This window comes from Pinus tabuliformis, chromosome 6 (genome assembly GCF_031772625.1).
Source record: "Pinus tabuliformis cultivar Carrire ecotype Pingquan chromosome 6, CPIR1, whole genome shotgun sequence".
In the NCBI taxonomy this organism is placed as follows: Eukaryota; Viridiplantae; Streptophyta; class Pinopsida; order Pinales; family Pinaceae; genus Pinus; species Pinus tabuliformis.
The window spans coordinates 417,817,563-417,836,633 of record NC_142292.1 but is presented as its reverse complement, the minus strand read 5'-3'; the positions used below and the strand labels follow the sequence as shown (position 1 = coordinate 417,836,633).

General features: G+C 38.8%; 1 protein-coding gene across 1 annotated transcript in view; it reads left to right on the top strand.

Moving 5' to 3' along the window:
- Positions 1 to 19,071, top strand: part of LOC149259078 (protein S-acyltransferase 24-like) — a 234,661-nt gene that overhangs the window by 137,524 nt on the left and 78,066 nt on the right. The window contains exons 9-12 of the mRNA XM_089417297.1: positions 12,422 to 12,499; positions 12,616 to 12,714; positions 13,022 to 13,100; positions 13,199 to 13,347. Of these exons, the coding sequence (XP_089273423.1) occupies positions 12,422 to 12,499; positions 12,616 to 12,714; positions 13,022 to 13,100; positions 13,199 to 13,347 (405 nt within the window). The remainder of the gene's footprint in view (positions 1 to 12,421; positions 12,500 to 12,615; positions 12,715 to 13,021; positions 13,101 to 13,198; positions 13,348 to 19,071) is intronic.

Below are 19,071 nucleotides of genomic sequence, written 5' to 3'. Positions count from 1 at the left end.
TATAACTTTAATGATATTTCTTATAACATTTCATTTAATATATTTTATAAACATTAAATGATTTTTACTTATAACATTTTATCAAGTATATGTTATAAATATTTAATGATATATATATACTTATAACATTTCAAAATATGTTATAAACATTTAATGATATATATATTTTTTTAAATTATATTTGTAAAGTCTAACTATATATCATAAAATATAATGTATATATATAGATATATTCATATATTATAAAGTTTAACGTTTTTATTAATGGGTCAATTAGATGGGTTGTTACACAGATAAAGCACACCACTCTTGTGAAAGAAACATGGTCTTCACATCCCATATAATTCAACAGAGAATGAAGAGTCATGAAACTAGTGGTAGACCGTGTAATGGCAGGGTGCACCAACTCTTTGTTGTTGGTCATTCTTCTCATCAAGCTAAGCACAAATGCATGACTATATATAAATTTTGTTATGCTCTTGGATGATTCAACAACATCCCTCACAAAAGGAATATTCTCTATATCCTCTAGCATTAAGTCAATACAACGTGCAACACAAGGTGTCAAAAACAAGTTAGAATACCTCTTTGTAAGCAACCTGCCAACAACAACATTATTTTTAGCATTGTTCGTTATGACTTGGACAACATTCTGTGGACATACCTCCTAATTGAAGGTGTCCAACAACTCACATAATAAATGTGTATCTGTAGTATGTACATATGCATCAACACATTTCATAAACATTGTCCCCTTGGGACAACCAACCAAGAAGTTAAGAAGGGTTGTACCCTTCTGATCAGTCCAACCATTCGACATCACAGTGCATTCCGTGTGTTCCCATAATGCCCTAAACTCGTCCAATCTAGCAGTGCAATCAACCTTTTCAATTTGAAGAATAGGCCTTTTCAAATCGTCATAAGAACGGGCTTTGTACCTCGGGCCAACAATAGCAACAACATAAAACATAGCTTGGTAGAATGGATTGCTATTAGCAATGCTGAAAGGAACATCACTCCATAGAAGGCACTTACCCACAATCTTGTCCAACTTCTTCCTTTTCCCCTTTTGTTAAGTGCTAATTTGATCCGATGTTATGCACTAGGTGTGGTTCTAGGAACAAAAAGAGATCAGATAATTGAGGGGTTAGGCAATGTGGATGTGGAAGGTGATGCTCAAGAAGCACTCTCACTTCCCCTCACTCCCCTTACAATTTAACTTCTCATCGCTTCCCTGTTTTCTTTGGCATCATCTTTATCATACAATGATTTAATGGCCTTTCAAATGATTTTTGGAGTTACATATAGGCGAGGTTCTATATTTTGTCCTTGAATTTGCCTAGATGAAATTTTAATCAGTTGATGCACCCTGACATATGCTTTCCTCACAATTTGCAAGTCAATTATTGTCGATTGACCCCCCTAGGCACAACATCGGGTTCACCATATTCCCACAAAGGGTCCAATTGCCTTGGCATTTTGTTTGAACTTGAAGTTGAACCTAGGAAACAATTTTTTTTGAAAAAAATTAAAAACTATCCATCACATGAGATATATATTAAAAGATTAAAAAAAAAGTGTGAATTCAAATGCCTCTTCTTACTCTTTTGAGGTTGGAATTGTCGATGGGGGTAGGCATGAAACATATGTAAATTTTAAAAATCAAAACAAGGTATATTCTTTCAATATTTCTTCATGAATTACAAAAGGATGTGACAGGATTGGAGGTTTTCTCTTTGAATGAATAAACAATCTCCCCACTTAGTAGTTGACTTAGAAAATTTATCAAATGGCCAAGTTTCCAGTGGAAAGTGGACTCTGGTACAAAATTTGGAATCCTTGTGGGTTGTTTTATGTAAAATCACAAATGTGCGTGACAAGCAGTGGGGCACAAATTTGTGATGTAAATTTGAGGATCAACAAGACAATAACAATAAAGGGTTCACTGCACTGTGCATGAATTAGGAAAAAAATCATAACCTCTGAAAATCGAAAATAACTGGAGTGAAGTCCTTGAGCAGTGGAGAAAAATTGAACTCCACCCCACAAAACCCTTAAATCTCCTCCTCCTCGACAATTAGAAGCTCCTCTCTTCATAGGGTTGAATCGCTGAGCTCTAAGTGCGATATGAGGGAGAGAATCTAACTTTTTTCCACTTATACGCGACCTGCAAAAACCCTTATGATTTTTCTGATTGACTTGTGATAAAATTGCAATTTTTCGATTTTATTGGCAATTTTTCATATTTGAAAAAGTTGTGAAAAAATCAATTGATAAAATCGACAAGTTGAAAAAATCATGATTTATCGATTTTATCACAATGTTGGTAATAGAACTTAAACATGCTCTGTAAATGAATGGATTTGTTAGATTCAGTGTTGCAGGAACCCCCTCCCCCCCCAAAGGATTTGGAGGCAAAATTGCAACTGTGTCCCGTATGGAACTGCCAAGAATCCTTCAATGAAACCACGGATCTAAAAATCGGATCTGTGGTTCCGCGGGCTTTTTTTGTTTTGTTTTGGGAATTTTGGACTGTTATCTGAGGAACTACACTTTCCAAATACTTTGAAGGTGCGCCTTGATGCTCCTTAGACGCTTCCTAGATGCTCCCTAATGGTAATGTTAAATTCTTAAAGTAAAAGTGACATTCTCCTTTATCTTTCATTTCCATCCTTTTACTTAAATTTTTAACATTACCATGAAATGACTCAAGATGTTTGAGAGTGGTTCCAACCTCATCAGACTTCATATGGAGAAAATAGAATTTCATATCCCATTCAAAACTCAACAAACTTAATAGTTTTTAGGATCAATGGGATTGTGGCGTTTCATTGGATTATATCATGTATGAGGGCATGTGATTGGAATTTAATCAAGAGCACCAAACCCTATATGTACCCTAGTGTTGGTGTTGTTGATTGTTGAACTCCTTTGTCATGGCCTTAGCAATTATGTACCCTTCACTCAAGTCAAAATCATTGATTAGTCATGTTAAGCTTTCTCCACCATGTTATAAGGCTTGGATTAAGCTGTTTGATCAAAATTAGGCAATGTTGACTAATATCCCTATAGAATTGAAGTAGAGGCAAAGGTGAGACAAGAGAAGAGGAATCTAGATTCTAGATGGTTGATGTTGGAATAATTAATCATTGATGTACAATGGATGCCATATCTATCTTGATTTATGTAAAAATATGCATGTTTTCATGTCTTCTACAACTAATTTCGTATTTTGGATGTTCTTTTTAACATAAATGCAATCTATATATATATATATATATATATATTAGACGCTTCTGAGACGCTTCGCTTCCTACATTTTTGGGAAATGACGCTTCCACGTCCCCGCTTCCAAAAAAATGTCTCTACTTCCAAAAAACGTCCCCGCTTCATGCAACGTTGGTTAGATTTCCTTAAAACCCAGTAATTGATTCAGAATTTTTTATGTATAAAATGAGAAATGCAAACAACTGGTGCATTGGAAACTTAGATTGCAAATACATTGAGTTTTCTAACTTAGCATGCACAACGAAAAATAAATAAATAAATTAGAAGACAAACACATCTTATACATAAAACACAAGATATACCCAGGAAACCCCAACTTCGAGGAAAACCTGCAACTATGTGTGTCTTTTATTATTTTTAGCAAGAGGATTTTCTTTAGAAAAATTATAGGAGAGCTTCCCTTTCACCGCAGAAACGCAACTGATAGGCAAATCAATCTCTCTTCGACTGTTAGGATATTCCGACACATAGGAAATAGTTAAGTACAACTTGGTCTAGTGTATAATTAGGTAAAGTGTGTTTCTTTAGTAAGTACTTTTTGTAACTTACAATCTGACGGTGACGATATGTTCTAGACATGAAGTGATCCGACGGTTCATTCTCTCCTCGGTATTACCGACACTTGATCCATGGCTTAACACTCGATTGGTCCATGATCTCTATTTAAAGAGCATGGAGGGTCATTTGTTAGGTGATCGTTCATGAGAGAAGCTTATGTAAATTTTCTTTCTTTTACATTAATAAATTGCCTGAAGTGGCCGCGTTGGCTCAGGCCATGGACTATTTCTCTCTTTGAGGGTTTTAACCACGTCAAGAATACTGGTGTACTGATCTGTGATCTGTTTGTGAGCGGTGTCCTTTGGTGTTCTATCTAAGGAACTTACCCTGTAAATTCCTACATCCATAGACTTGATTTGTCGTAAGGCCATGCAGATCTTACTATCTGCGCATACGTGCGGATAGTATGGAAGCACACGCTCTTCTTCTTGGAAATATCAACGATAATGAGCAGGGTGGGGTGAATCAATATTGAAGTCCTTCAGAACTTTTTAGTTTACAAACAGTCAAAAACTGGTTTACAGGATATCATCAACATGAGTACATCAAATATACATGAAAGTTTTTTATATAGTTTCAATTTTGTTCACAAGCTACAACTTGAAGGAGGCTACAAAGTACAACCCCTTGGTTTACTAGCTCCCACTGGAAGGAAGCAACAATGTCCTAAATGAAGCTACAACTTCATTGCCTAGCACCACTCTGCGACCTTTAATTATAAAAGATAGAACAAGGACTTTTGGGCTCCCGTACTAGGGATTGTGACCCAATTACAACAAAACTGCTATCTCTGCTAAGTCATAGATCTGCTTCTTAAATGTTCAATGTATATGTACATGTATATATATATATCTATATATATATATATATATAGATATATATATTATATGTTGTTACTTTGACTTTCAGTCTGTAGAAATACTTAAAAGGAATACAGTCCAAAATAAATTCTAATTCGAACATCCTAATAGCTACATAGATAATCCTTGACACAGTCCATCAATTTGGACAATGTCACCTTAAAACAGACGGAAAGAACTACTGAGGATGAGCCACAAAGCAAGCCTAGGTCTTCCTGAGGAGTATGTCTCAGATTCTACCAAAGAAATTTGGATTTTGCTTAAGACTCAGATCTGTCCAGGAGCTCAAATCTTGCCTTAGATTGCCTTAGATTTAGACCTGTCTAGGAGCTCAGATCTTGCCTCAGACTGGCTCAGATTCAGATCTGTACATGAGCCCAGATCTTGCCTCAGACTGCCTCAGATGCGGATATGTCCAGGAGCTCAGATCTGCCCCAAAAATCAATCGAAAGGTATGTCAAGCACTCAGAAAAAAATGCTTCAATAGGGATCTTAGTCTTCTACTTCAAATAAGAGAAATGCACGTTCTATTAGCCTTGATCATTGTTCTTCATATAACAAATATATTCTTCTTTCGACCATGGACTATAGCGAATTTTAAGCTATTTCTTGATGAACAGATGCCACAAATTCATGTCCTTTGATGCTCCACGACTAGGATATATAAACTGTTGGAGGGAGGCCTAATTTGGGGCTGACTTGCGCACAAAATACATCATTTTTGCAACACTATAAAACCCTTTATTAGGCTGACTTGTACCAAGAGGTTTAGACAACTTGATTTTTTTTTTTGTCTTTCATAATATCTTTCAAGGCTGATTTGGACACATGGACTTAGGCCATTTTAAATTACAATTTTGACCTCCTTATGGGGGCAACACTGAAATATTAAGGCCATGGATTCACAGGAAATGAGCTGGAGATACAACCATCTGGGGCATCAAACATCAAATTTAAAAATCCCTCCAACCAAGAGGGCCTACAAGGTTTACTACCTATCAAACAAAATGGCATGATGAGGGCTACTAATTTACAGTGGCCTTGTACCCAAATTTGCTGTTTTTTTGCAAGTATATCATCATCATATCAATGGCCCATTCACCAATTGACATCAATGACAATTTCTTCCAACACTTGTCTCTGTGAACACATGTGAACTGAAGGTTACACTAAGGTTGTCTGAGCTAAGGCAATTCGGCTCTCACTTGATCTCTATCTCTTGGACACGTAATCACTTCAATCTGCTGAACCCTAGTCTTTTCCTCTTCTTGATTTGACACACTGTTTGTGCTCAACTGACTTGCCACTTACTCTTTCTATATCCTATTATAATTTTGACCCAACCCTAAGGTCACTTTCAATAGCTGAGATTAGATCGTGATGAAGGGATGCGATTTAAATCATAAATTAACTTAGGAATTTTAATTTTTCCTATGTCCAACTCTAGGAAATAGTTAAATAATTTAATATTCTGCTAAAGTGGTTATCTTGTGGGTCCCTTTGCTAGCCTTAGCACTTAGGCAAGCAAAACTCTTACTTCTCTACTCCAATCAACATGATTACATAGGCTTCATTGTTAGATCACTTAGATTAGAGTTTTTCAAGTTCAAGAACTATTGTCTTCTATATCCATGAACTTTTTTCCAATCTACTCACAAGGCTTTCTTAGGATCTTCAAAGCATGTAATAACCATTAGTTATGTGGATAATTTTTCCAAGTTGTATGCTTTTGTTGACTTTAGGTTATGTTTACTTTCACATGTTTTTGTTGCTCATTGATGAGCACACTTTTGAGGTATAACAGGGGTGCCCCCACTAACCGACCCTTTTTGCTATTAATATTGAGGAGCTAGAGTTTGTCCTTCATGAGCATATCCAAGAAGGTGATGGCTATCTTCGATAGTAGGTGTTGATCTCCTTACCCCTATTCGTTGATGACTTGGTCTTGTTGGCCTCTACTACTAAGGGCTTATAGAGACCTAAGTCACCTAACATGAGGACACAAGACATGGAGGGCACGAAAATACGAGTATCTGACATGTGACACTATATCCCCCCGAAACATGACATAGAGGACATGCTATATATATATATATATTTAATTAATAGATATTATACAAATTCTCATTCAATTAAGAAACTAAAACATGTACATGATGATGTTACAAATTCAATCATATGTTATACATACAATCATGATTCATTAATGATACAACTAGTACTTACTATTGCATCAATGATGATAAATTGATAAACACTAGAAATTAACTATAGAATGCAATTTTCTCATTAAGTCATCAAAATCAAAATGTATTACATTGATATGATTCTTGACTCACTGAGTCACAGATACTATATGTGGGAATTCCATTGGAAAATAACAAATATGAAACAGGGTAGATACTAGAATCATAGATCAGAATGTAAGAATGTAAGAATTTCATAGGCTATAGCTCATCAACATCAAAATCAACATCACTACCACCATTGTTGTCTTCTGCATCCTCCTCCTATGTATTGAAGGTAATCCCTGCATCTGCTGGTGTGGAGGATGACCCCTCAAGAGTATCACCATAATCAAAAGTGACAGACTCTAGCACTGGAGTCTGGCTCATTAAGATCCAAGTTGGTCAATGCCAACTCAACATTGCTATCCAAACCCATATCATTAGGAAACACATCCCACATATTTGTTTTTCTCTTCAACCACTCCTCCCTTTGCCTATAAATAAGACGAAGGTTGGTGTGCACACACACCATTGTCTTTGCCATGGACAGCTGAAGCCTACTCTTCTTCAAACTATACAAATTCCCATATGTGCTCCAATTCCTCTCCCAACAGGAGGATGAAATAACTTGAGAGAGGAGCCTCATGGCTAACTGTTGTAGAGGAGGGCATGTTGCCCCATGAGTTTCCCATCGAGCATAGTGCTTCTTAGCCCCTTGTCTCTAATCACATCTTAGCCTGCAAATATCCTAGTGCTAGTGGAAAACATTGCAAAGGCATCCTCCACCTCATCAAGGTATGCTCTATCTTGAAATATCCATGTCAGTGCATCCTTCCTCCCCGGTGAAATCTCACCATCCGTGTGAGGAGGGAATCTGTGTGAAGGGCCACCATTTAGCCACTCATTGCTGTAGTATTTTTGATTCAATGAGTGAGCCAAGCAATGCAAAGGTGCGCAATTCTTGTCCCACCTGCTGACAATAATATCTTATGTGGTGCTGAAGAAGACCTCTGTTGATGTCTCATACTCAAGGAACTCATCTTGAAAAATGATGGTCCTCATGGACTCAATCATGGAATTCCATCCCTCATAAACCTCTCTTAGGATGGGTTGGTCTGTATCTGAAAATCGTAACAAAGTAGTGATAGGGTCCATGATCTTAATAGTAAGATCTACGCTCTCCCACCAAGCATCATCTAACATTGTATCCTTGACTCTTTTTGAGGTTGCTTGATCTGTATTTCTCCATAAAGATCAAAACTTTGAAATAACCATGGTCCCAAGCGCTGTTGTGACCTCCCTCCATCTCTTCAGCATGATGAATGCAGAGGCAAACCATATATCTGCAATCTTCAACAATGATAGATGTGTGTACTCTTTGTAGATTGTGGGGGCATTGTTAAGATTTTGTACAAAGTTGTGGATATGTTGTGCATCCTCAATAAGATTTCCAATCCATGGTACATTAGAAACAATAGATTTAAGTGCTAAATTCAAGGAATAGACAATGCAAGGTGTCCAAAATATTTGTGATATTTATCTTCCACAATCATGTCAACAACCTTGCAAATAGGTGCATTGTCTATAATGATTTGCACACGAGAATCAACTCCTACATCTTCAATAACTTTAATGAACAACTCACCTATATATTGTAAATCCTTGTATTTTCCAAGAGCATGCACTGCTTTCAAGAAAACCAGTTGATTGAAGGAAGACACAATGAAGTTGATGAGTGGATGGTGTGTTGCATTTTTCCATCCATTAGAAACAATACTAATTGCAGATGTTGGCCATGTTGATTTAACAGGCTCAATATTTTATCCACCTCCTTCTTTGCCTTAGCCAACAATATGATTCTCAGCTTCTCTAAACCTAGAGGCACATACCCCGATGGAGCTCCTTGGGCTAGAGATCGACACACATAGTAAATAAAAGAGATTGTGCAACATTAAATGACATGAAGTTGAGATAGAAAAAAAGGCAATAGTAAGATCAATCTCATCTCGCCTCTCTTGCTGAAATATCTTGTCCATTGGACCAAGAATCCCCTTTGTTGCTTGACTTGCAACCCCACTAGAACTCCCAAATGGATAATTGCTTTTCCTCAAGAATGCAAGGGGATCCTCATTCTTGTTTTTCTTAGATGTTGCAGCCACCATTGCCACACCAACACTGGCCTCTCTTTCTAGTTCTTTTCTCTTAGATGGACTCACTCCTACACATGTTCCAATTCCACAAGACGTGCCCAGTAAATGCCCTTTCACACAAAAATAGGTGCTCTTGAATTGATGGTTGCAAAATTTGCATGTCCGAACAATTCCTCCTCCCTTTAACTTGATCCCTGGCCCTTGATGTCTTGTTGCATACTAACACAAGTGATATTTCAGTTCTTGAGCTTTTTGTCTTGCTAAAATGATGTTTATCTCAACATTTGAAGATGTTGTTGCAGTCCCACTTCCAATAGATGGAATACTAACAAACCCTGATGAAATTGAAAGAGGGAGGCATTATCAATGTGGTCATTCCTCCCCTTCTTTTGCCGCTTTCCTGTTTCCTTTGATTGAGCCATGACTACTGTGAATATAAAGAAAAATGAATTTCTGTAAGGTTGTGCATGTAAACAAAAACAGACTAGTAGACTGCTGTAGAAAAACTAAAAAAGATTGGAAGGGAAATCCACTTACCTACACCTTGAATCTCCTCCAAAACTCCTTTGTTGGTTGCTCACACACTCTAACAACTCCAAAACAACAAACAAGAATGAGTAAAATCGACTTTTAGCAGTGCGCGGGGTAACTTTTCTAAGTACACGTGTCGCAAAATTGGGACATGATTTTGGCACATGCTCAACACAAGTCAAACTTGTGTCCCTCATCTCAGACATGAGTCAAATTCATGTTGGACACGTGTCATCATTGTGTTGTGTTCGACTTGAAGGATTTGAGACACAAGGGGGGGAAGGGACTTGTTAGGTGACTTAAATAGAGACAGATCAAGGCACTGACTAGTTTTTATGACTTCCAATAGTTGAAGGTCAACCTAGGTAAAATGAAGGTTTTTATCGTCATTGCATCAAAGCACTCTCTTAGAGATTTACACTTCTACTATCATGGGATAGAGATTGAGTCACCACATCTTACACTTACCTGAGAGTACAATTCACAGGGCCTTGTTTTGGTTTATGACAGACTCTCCCTCCTTGACTTAGTAAAGGGTATGGTTCCCTAGTCGTTGAGAGATAATACATTTATGGGTATTTTCAAAACATTTTGACCAAACTCTATCTCATAGAGGTGATTATGCGATCCATAGTTCTCTGTGGCTTTGATGTCTATGGATCGAGATTATTGTAGATAGACTAGACTAGACTAGAGATAGTCTAGACTTTGACTCTCAAGTGCATCATGCGATGTAAGCAGACGATTCCATAGCCTACCATTTAGGTAGAGTTTGGTGTCCACCCTTTCGTCCTCAAGGTCATTTTTCTCTTTGTTTCTTTCTTTCATAGAGTCCAATCTCTCGGTGACTCTACCATTAGGCAAGAGAGGTATCCCCTACCTTGGACTTTGCTCCTCGGGGGCTCTCGCTCTAGATCCTTCCCCAGGCTAGGCGTGAGGTGGGTTCTTAGAGGCATCTCAGTTTCTTCAAATGATTACTATTCTCCCAAAGCACCTTTTCCTGTTGGGATTCTCCCTTGATGCGTCACATCATCTCTTGCTGACTAAGTGGATATTGAACACATATATTAGAGAGGATATCTATAGATTGTACATTCATCTCACTTGAATCTCAACCTCGATGAGCATGGGATCAAATATGTCTTTCTACCTAGAGCACTTTATGGCACTATGTGATGGCATGATCATCCTTCCCTGTATACATGCAAACATTGGATTTACTCGCTTAGGATCCCTTTGGGACAGCTCCAAGTCAGCTCTTATTGACTTGGGATAGAGATGGATCACCATATACCACGAGCTAATAGGATCTACCATGTGTGCCACCTTTAGGAGCTAGATGCAAAGATGAACTATCACTGCCTTTATAGGCACTTCAGAGGCTCTCTCTCTCTGCGTTCTTCTAGTACGAGGATCAAGGATGCTTAGCCCTCTTCATTCGAGAGATTTTTATCCATAGATCTCAAGTCTTGCATACCAAGCCCCTCTTGGGATGACTAAACTGATTACCTTATACTTCATTGTTGATCCATGAATTCGGATGGACAAACGACAAATAGAGAGTGCACCAAACAACAAGATGGTGACACCCCGCATTTCACCTCAGTCTCCCCCTCTGGGAGACCACTTGATATTATTGAGACTGGTTCATAGACGTCAGTATGTTCGTCAGGCCACATGTTCTTGACTCATTAGAGAGATCAACTTTAGATGGATCCAAAGTAGAGCATGCTTTGCCCCTTAGACTATCCAGAGGAGCAATAGGAGATCTATTTGGAGTTTCCATCTTTTGACCTCGAATGTTAGGAGTAGGCAGCAATTCAAGAAGACTCCGACAGTGAGGCAGTGCCCTGTTTTCCCCCCTTGCCCTCAACCGTCAGAGTTAGGGGACCTTGACATCATTGGCCCCATTGTTTAATCTCCCTCTCTCTCTCACTCTCTTGACAGGTTCTTGTGTTGGGTTGCCCAGCTTTCTAGTCGTGTACTAACTCAGTTTTTTATCATTGTATCTTTGTCATGGTTTTATACATATATGTAGGTTTCTTTCTTTGTATTGGTTTTGGCATTTTTTAGGAGTTACTAGCACTAGCACATTGTCCTCATTCTGGTTGTACTCTTCAGTCCCATTGACCTACTTCTGTGGTCATTTCTCGGACATTTATGAAATTATCTTATCTTATGAGCAGTTTTTGACTTGCAGTCACTACTGTAATTCTTGATGGCATTATTTGATGTTTACTTCCTTTTCATGAAGCACTTGTCCAGTTTTGTTTGTGCTGACACCACCTTTTCTTGGAGCACTTGTGTTAATCTGTCAGATTTTTTCCATTTTGTGCATCTGCATCTGATCTTCAGCTGCAACACCTTCAACCATATTGACAGCTTTGGTGTTTTCTTCTCTTTCATGACCAACCCTTTTATGCTAGTACCTATTCTACTTGGAGCAGTTATGTTGACCATTGTCAGATTTTTTCTTCTTTTGTGCATCTGACTTTGATCTTCTTCAGTGTGACCTTCAGGCATCATTCAGCGGGTGGCTTTTGCTTCCAGCTTTATGCTGGCACCTTTCTCTTCCTGGAGCACTTATGTTGATCATTGGCAGTTTTTTGCCTCTTAGAGCATCTGCATTTGATCCTTTTAGCAAACTATTATGATGGAAAATAATTTTGTTGCTTTCTTGTATGCATGTATCTTTGGCTTGTGTTATTTGGAGCTCTTGATGAGTGTTTGACTCTATTGGCTTGAAGACAATTTCTCTGTCGGTTTTATTTTTATATAGATTAGCTTAGATGCACTGTTGTTGCAGGCACCTTTACTTCAGGATGATCCACAGAAATCTGCTCAGTGGGCAGGATATTGGTCTCAACTTTGTCCTACCTGCAAGGTTCTTTGTCAAAGTCCACAGCTATTTTTAAATATATAAGCATCCTACTTCTTATTAGTATAATGCTATTCATTGTAACATTTTAAACTGTTATCTTAAATATTGCCTTTTTACAGATAATCAGGCCTGTGCGGTCCAAGCATTGCTCTTCTTGCAACCGTTGTGTTGAGCAATTTGACCATCATTGCCCATGGATTTCTAATTGTGTTGGCAAGGTGAGGTCTAGACACAGCAGAAAAATCTGTAATAATGAGAACTTGACGTTCCAGTTTCAGAAAAATATTTTATATGTTACCATTTTCATCCATAGATCTAAAGAACAGAAAGTTAGACTTTAATAGAAATCAAGTTCTGTTGAGATATCTGCATTTGAAGAGTGGGACTCACTCTCCATTTTTTCTGTTTCACTTGTCTGCAATGTTTATCTACTATGCCTACTATGTCTGCAGTTATTATTCATTTTACTACTCATCTACTAGTAACACATTGTTTTCAAATTGGTGGCTTTATCTATGGATGCAGAAGAATAAGTGGGACTTCTTCATATTTATATGCCTGGAAACTTCTGCGACATTTATTGGTGCTATAGTTGCTATTCAGCGTATGAATATTGAACTTTATCATATTGGCTTGCATTTCCTGTTAATCAAATTTTCCGAAGTGTCCTACATGCTGAAAACACTTTCTCTTGAAATTCAGGGCTTTGGACTGATCCAATGGCTCCTTCATCATTTTACACATGGATTCATTATATAGTTGCTCACCATCCTGGCGCAGTAGCCTTTCTTTGTGTAGACACATTTGTTTTCATTGGAGCTGCTGCACTCACTGGCACACAGGCATCACTGGTATATTTCTTATCCTCCATCGAAAAAGAAACTGAAGACTAGAAAACTACACACGATACTATTGGTCAAGACTCAAAACACTTGTGCTAAATTGTCTTTTAGATTCATCCAAGCAGTATGATGTATTTTATTTCTTTGAATCTGGATTCCAAAGATATCTATACCTTCTGATCATTTCATGATGCATGCTCGTTGTTATTAGAGGTTGTAGGAAGGAGAAGCAGCCTGTTTTTTTCTCAAGGTTAACATGCAGTAATTCTGAATAGTTTCCATCACATGCAGTTATTATAGGAGATGTTAAATTTTAAAGATATTTTTATTGGAAATCTTATATTACATTGAAAATTGTCATACCTACATTAAATAGTGCATCAAGAAGTGAGGGACTTCCTGTGGAGTCTGACTAGCTGATAAGATGTTGGGAATTTTTAATTTTATAAAATGTCGAGCACAAGTTGTTATCATTTTCATTTAAGTGATATAATCCTCTTCAAAAGAATCTCTCTTTATAGTTAAAATACAAAACAAGAATTTGCAGTTCTAGATATAATAAGAGGATGTTTAGACATTACATAGAGCTTCCATCATTCTCTCATCTTGAACAACTTCCATAATCTTTTCCCTCATCTGACAAGCAGAACCTTTTTCAAAATATTTTTCTGCTCTTTCTCTGTAGTTGCTTGACCAAGATGATGAAATTCTTGAAGCTATTTTTGTTAGTTTTGTGTCTGTATTTCTGCACTAGAGCTAGTATTTCCTTATCATAGCTTTTTAGGGTCCTCTTTCATATCTGGATGCTTTTTAATATCTCTAAATTATTCACAATCAAGCTGAGGTCTGCCACTTCAATTGTTGTTAAAGGGGCATGCTTGCCTTGTTGGAAAACCAGTATCTGAAGTAGCAGTCTTGTTAGCCACAGAAGAAAACTTTGGCCTTTTGTACCTCCTCTCTCTGTTGATGAAGGAAACCTATGAGTTCTCCAATATGTCATGCACCATATTGTGTTTTCAATGACCTGTTATTTAGTTCAGTTATTTAGACTCCTTATTAGTCTTTAGTGTTCAAAGTTTCAAACTTTATGGTGCATTTTACACCACACACATTGAGTTGCTCCCTCCCATTTCCCACTTCAGGTCATTGGAGACAACTACAGTCAAATATGAGATACTTTCCTTGATCCTCGTTGAAGCAGCCCTTGACTTCTACCCCACTCTACTCGTTGTCACACTTGTAAACCTAATCCCTCCACAAATACCTCCATCTCACCCTCACACATGACCAGTCTTCCTCCCCTCACCTCCACAATACATATTGTAACCTCCTTCATCGTTAAAATTGAGCATTTATCTCCTAGAGGAGCCAGGGACTTTGTAATGCTTTTCACCACTCCCCCAACGCCTTTTGGCACCCGCTTTTCCTTGATCCCATACCATTTCAGCTAACCTTGATCCCCATACAATGTTCTATCACACCACCTTGCTTTACGATATTCCTGGACAATCCCCCACCGGCATCTCTCCCCCTCCCCACTTTAGCTTGCAACCTCTTCTTTGAGTGGGACATTAGGAGAGCAATTAGAGCTATGTGTACCAACAAAGTAGCTGATGAGGAAGGGCTCTAGGCTGAATTCCTTGAGCATGGTGGCTAATCCCTTGATTCCCATATTTAGGATTTATTTAATTATGTGTTATGTTTAGGCTTCCCCCCCTCTTGGACCAAACACAATATTCATACAAAACACAAATCAAGGAGCAATTCTAGTCTCAACAACTATAGGATTTTCATGGTGGGTCATACATGCTCCAAGCTTTATCCCATAGTCCTACACTAGTGGCTTTTTGAGGAGTTAAAGAGCTGTCATCTCACGGCTAAAGGACATGCAAGTTTTTTCCCCAACTACCAGATGACTAATCACATTTTCACATTGTAAGCCATTATTAAGGTATCTTGTCATTGCTCTTCAAAGCTGTTAAAATTGGCAAACAGGGCAAAACTTCATGTGGGTCATCTTATTCATGGCTGATAATATTTTTATTAGATTCCTCTCATCGAGAGGTGTAGGATTGATATAAAGATCATTCGATTCCGATAAGTATTCATGGAGATATGAATTTATTTTGATTATGGAATTATTATCAAGCCGACCTACAACTCATGTAGGCTCAGAAGCCCAACAGTCGCATCTATTCAAACATCAATGTTGTGTATAAATACAGGAGGACTTTTCCTCATTTGGACTCACTCATCTCATCACATCTCTCTCTCTCTACTGTGCAGAAAAGAGTCTCTTCTCTACTGTGCAGAAAAGGGTCTCTCTCTCACACATGTGAAGCCGGAAGCTGCCGAAACTGACTCTGCAACTGCAGAAGTAAAGATTGACCTGCGTGGACTAGAAGATCTCCTCATCTAAAGTGCACTATAGGTTCATCAGAACCTCCTCTGAAAGCCGCAACTTTTGGTGGTGGAATCAAGTCAATCAGATGAACGGTTTGCAAGATATCGACTGCCCTAGTTTGAAGCTGGAAGCTGCCGAAACTGAAGCTGCAACTGTAGAAGTAAAGATTGACCTGCGTGGACTAGAAGATCTCTTCATCTGAACTGCGCTGTAGGTTCATCTGAACCTCCTCGGGAAGCCGCAACTTGTGGTGGTGGAATCATGTCGATCCGACGGTCGGTTTGTGAGATATCGTCTGCCCTAGTTTGATGATGAAGCCGCTCATGCTGATGCTGCTGATCTAGGTTTTGCTACTACTGATATAAATCAGATTTATTGTACTATATCTCTTTGTTGAATTATTGAAGATAAAAGAAGATTTGATCAAAGGGTTTCCCCGCACATTGTGGGGTTTGTCCCTAGCTAGCCGCCATAACTTAACATGGTATGAGAGCTGAGGTGAAGACAAAGCCCGAGTAAGAGCAAGAGCAATCACCAAAGAGAAGATTGGCGAGGCTATCCTAAAAGAACTATGGGGTCCTCAACACTCTGCCGAAGGCAAGCTTGTAAGAAAGATGACTATTACGGATGGAAGATGTCTATCGATCTAACCCTAGAAGATCCAGGAGTGCTGGACCATGTAAGAGGCAATATTAGTGAGCCTCCATCAAATGCATCTGCTGCTACATGGAACAAATGGAAAACTGAAGAAGTCAAAATAGAAGATCATCCGGGACTCTATCGATAAGCACTTGGTGGCCTACATCTCTGAACTGGACACCTCCAAGGAAATCTACGATAGACTGGGAAATGGTACTCACGACTCTTGGAGGATTACCATCCGAATGGTACGTGTTCAGGACTACTCTTTTGAACAATAATGTAATTCCTGGTTTCGAGGAATTAATGGCTGGATGCATTCAAGAAGAAACAAGGGAAGAAGAGTAAGAAATGCCCATGCCTAAAGGTCCTCTTGCTGCCTTTTCTTCTCATGCTAAGAAAAGAAATAATTCTGGGACTAAATCAAAAGGAAAGGCTAGACCTAAGGGTGGAAGAAAATGATGGTGTTACATCTGCGATAAAGTAGGTCACTATGCAAGGGAGTGCCCTGATAGAAAGGACTCACACCGGGACGATGATTAAAATCCCTCTGATGGCAATCAAAGGAATGACAAATTCAATAGCAAAGGTAAGAGGAGAACTGGGAATCGAGGAAGAGGACAACCATTCAAGAAGGCTAGAAATTCCAGGATGTATTAAATGCACCTGACCTCGAAAAGAACCTAGTGTCCATCTCGGCAATGGAAGACAAAGGCTACAAGGTAACCTTCAGCGATGGCAAGGTACGTATATGAAAAATTAATGTTAAAGATGCCTTTACTCTTGGGTTTAGTGTTGATTCATTATATCAGGTCGATGGAAGTCCGCTAGGTGTCATGTCTTATGACACATCTCTTCAGTCCAAACTTTGGCATCGGAGGTTTGCCCCCCTTCATTATAAAGCTATACTCAGTGTAAGACAAATGGTGACAGGGATGCCCGAATTCCGAGTAGAGAAAGAAGGTGTATGTCCAGGATGTGCCGAAGGAAAGCTCAAAAGGGGACCATTCCCTTCAAGCCAAAGCAAGACCTCCGATATATTACAATTGGTTCACTCAGGCATACCTGAGGTTGGCATTAAGAGGGAGACTACTACACCACATACTCCTGAGCAGAATGGTGTGGTGGGAAGGAAGAACCGCACGATTGTGGAAGCTGTCCAGGCCATGCTACATGATCAAAGACTTCCGAAGTTTCTATGGGCTGAAACTACAAACACCACCATATATGTACAAAATCGTTGCCCTCATCAAGCATTGGGTTCCAAGACTCCTGAAGAAATGTTCATTGCCGGTCAAAGGGAAGTCGTGATTAGTCATGATGTCACTTTTGACGAAGATATGGCTCTTAGCAAGGTGGACAATCTTCCGACTTTGAGGAGCTTTCAAGAAGTCGACACCAGGGAACCAAAATAAAAGGATGATGAATCAATGCCTGATGTAGAAGAACCCATGGATCCGATTGATCCTCATCCACATGAGCCTTCCTCTTCTAGGAAGAGGTCTTCATGGCTTAGGGGGATACTTGATGATGCTGAAGGACATGCTGCACCCTAAGGAACCTTTCGTGAAAGTAAGAAACCTAACAGGTATCAGGGATACCTGACCATCATGAGCACGATCATACAAAATGAGCCTTCATCATTCTCAGATGTCGTCAAGCATAAAGTATGGAAGGATGCTATGACCGAAGAATATGAGTCTATTATGAAGAATGATGTCTGGGAAGTAGTTCCCAGACCCCAGGACAAGACAATTGTTACTTTAAAATGGCTTTACAAGATAAAGCATGCAGCAGATGGAAGTACGAAAAAGTATAAGGTTTGTTTTGTTGCTTGTGGTTTATCCCAGAAGGAAGGTATAGACTATGATATTTGCACCTGTTGCCAGATATATGACCATCCGCTTGATCATAGCCCTTGTGGCTTCACAAGGATGGATCCTACATCAGATGGATGTCAAGACTGTGTTCTTGCACGGTTCGATCAAAGAAGAGGTCTATGTGGAGCAACCCGAAGGATTTGAGATTTATGATCGAAAATATCATGTATGTAGGTTGAAGAAGGCTCTCTATGGGCTGAAGCAAGCACCCCGAGCATGGTATGAGAGGATCGATAGCTACTTTGTGAAGCTGGGATTCACTAGGAGTGAAGCCGATCCTAACCTTTACTTTAAGGTTGAAGATGACAAGCCTCTCATACTGGTGTTGTATCTGGATGACCTCTTTCTAACAGGTGCAGACCCTCTCATTTCACAAATGTAAGAGGGAGTTGGCTTCTGAATTTGAAATGAAGGACCAAGGACTTGAAGTATGGCAGAAGCCAAGGGAAATTTTCCTATCTCAAGGAAAATATGTGGTAAATATATTGGAAAGATTCGGTATGATGGACTGCAAGCCTATGACTATCTCGAGGATCTTAACTTTTAGACGTTATATGGTAGTGATGTTGGACCAGATTTGGGAAATGCCTTTGAGTTTCATAAACTCATTCGCATTGATGTTCTTAGTGAACCTCCTTCCGAACATATGTTTTGCAGTTAGCATTGTGAGCTCATATTTGGTTGAGCCTCATTGGGTTGATGCCAAGAATCTTCTAAGATATCTTCGTGGCACAATTACTAATGGATTGAGATACACTACCGGAAATATGAAACTGCATGATTATTCGAATGCTGATTAGGCAGGTAGTG